Source organism: Corvus brachyrhynchos, unplaced genomic scaffold, assembly GCF_000691975.1.
Source record: "Corvus brachyrhynchos isolate BGI_N302 unplaced genomic scaffold, ASM69197v1 scaffold418, whole genome shotgun sequence".
Taxonomy (NCBI): domain Eukaryota; kingdom Metazoa; phylum Chordata; class Aves; order Passeriformes; family Corvidae; genus Corvus; species Corvus brachyrhynchos.
The window spans coordinates 107150-108581 of NW_008239541.1; the positions used below are offsets into that span (position 1 = coordinate 107150).

General features: G+C 68.3%; 1 protein-coding gene across 1 annotated transcript in view; it reads left to right on the forward strand.

Annotated features, from left to right (window-relative positions):
* Positions 1–1432, forward strand: part of CUNH7orf43 (chromosome unknown C7orf43 homolog) — a 22028-nt gene that overhangs the window by 13137 nt on the left and 7459 nt on the right. The window contains exons 4-5 of the mRNA XM_017741318.1: positions 7–144; positions 621–1427. Coding sequence (XP_017596807.1) covers positions 7–144; positions 621–1427 — 945 coding nt within the window. The remainder of the gene's footprint in view (positions 1–6; positions 145–620; positions 1428–1432) is intronic.

Here is a 1432-nt window from a genome sequence, read left to right on the forward strand (position 1 = left end):
CGCTGGGGGGAGGTGCCGGTCGGCGCCTTCTGCCGCGTGCCCGGCGTGGCCTCGGCGTGGCCGTGTCCCCTGAGCGCCCTGGAGGAGCAGAACTTCCTGTTCCAGCTGCAGGCGCCCGAGCGGCCACCGAGGGACACCAAGGAGGTCAGGGGACACCTGGGGACACCTGGGGACACCTGGGGACACCTGGGGACAACCATCAGAAGCCATCAGAGACAACCAAAGGGTTTCATCTCACCTTGGTGGCATCACAAGTGTCCCCACGTGAGATGTCCTCGGGGTCGAGGACAGCTCTCGGGGGTCCCTGGGGGGGGTTGGGGACACTTGGGGACAACAATTGAGGGCCACCAGCCTCGGCCAAGGGGGACTTGTCCCACCGCGGTGGCACCAGAACTGTTCCCGAGTCGGGGTTGGGGACAATCCCTGCGGGGTTTGGGGACGCTTGGGGACAACCATGGAGCCCCCCCAAGATGCCACCACCACTCCCCCCCTTGACGGGGATGTGCCCAGGTTTGGTGACAATGCCCCGTTGTCCCCGCGGTCCCTGGTGGCCTCGGTGGCTTTGGGGACGTGGAGGCCACCCCTGGTGACAGCGAGGTGACAGCGGCGTCCCCGAGCAGGGCCTGGAGGTGGCACTGGTGGCCGGGGTCCGGTGGTGGCCGCCGAAGCTGCCGTTTCACTCCAGCACGCCGGTGAGCGTCACCCGATGTCACCTCGGTGTCACCCGATGTCGCCTCGGTGTCACCGCGCTGTCCCCAGCGCTCCCAGAGCCGCCTGTGGTGCCACCAGCTCCTTGTGCCCTCCCTGGCCCCGTGTCACCACGTCCACTCCTTCAGAGGTGTCCCCGCGATGCCACCTCGATGTCCCCACGATGCCACCTCGATGTCCCCAATGTCCCCACGATGTCCCCAAGACCCCAAAACGCTCTTGACCATCCAGAGCCGCTCCTGGCCGTGCCACCACCTCCTGTGCCCGTGCCACCGCGTCCCCAGAGCCTTGTGGGGCTCCTCGGGGTGGCCCTGGGGTTGTCCCCGCGATGCCACCCCGCTGTCCCTGCTGTCCCCGTGATGCCACCCCGCCGTCCCTGCTGTCCCCACGATGCCACCCCGCTGTCCCTGCTGTCCCCACGATGCCACCCCACTTTCCCCACTGTCCCCAGGATGCCACCCCATCATCCCCACGATGCCACCCTGCTGTCCCCGCTCTCCCCACGATGTCCCCACGATGCCACCCGCCATCCCCATGATGCCACCTCACTGTCCCCACTGTCCCCACGATGCCACCCTGTCATCCCCACGATGCCACTGCGCCATCCCCACGATGCCACCCCGCTGTCCCCACTGTCCCCGCTGTCCCCACGATGCCACCCCGCTGTCCTTGCTGTCCCCATGATGCCACCCCCCTGTCCCTGCCCCCCCCACGCTGCCGCGCT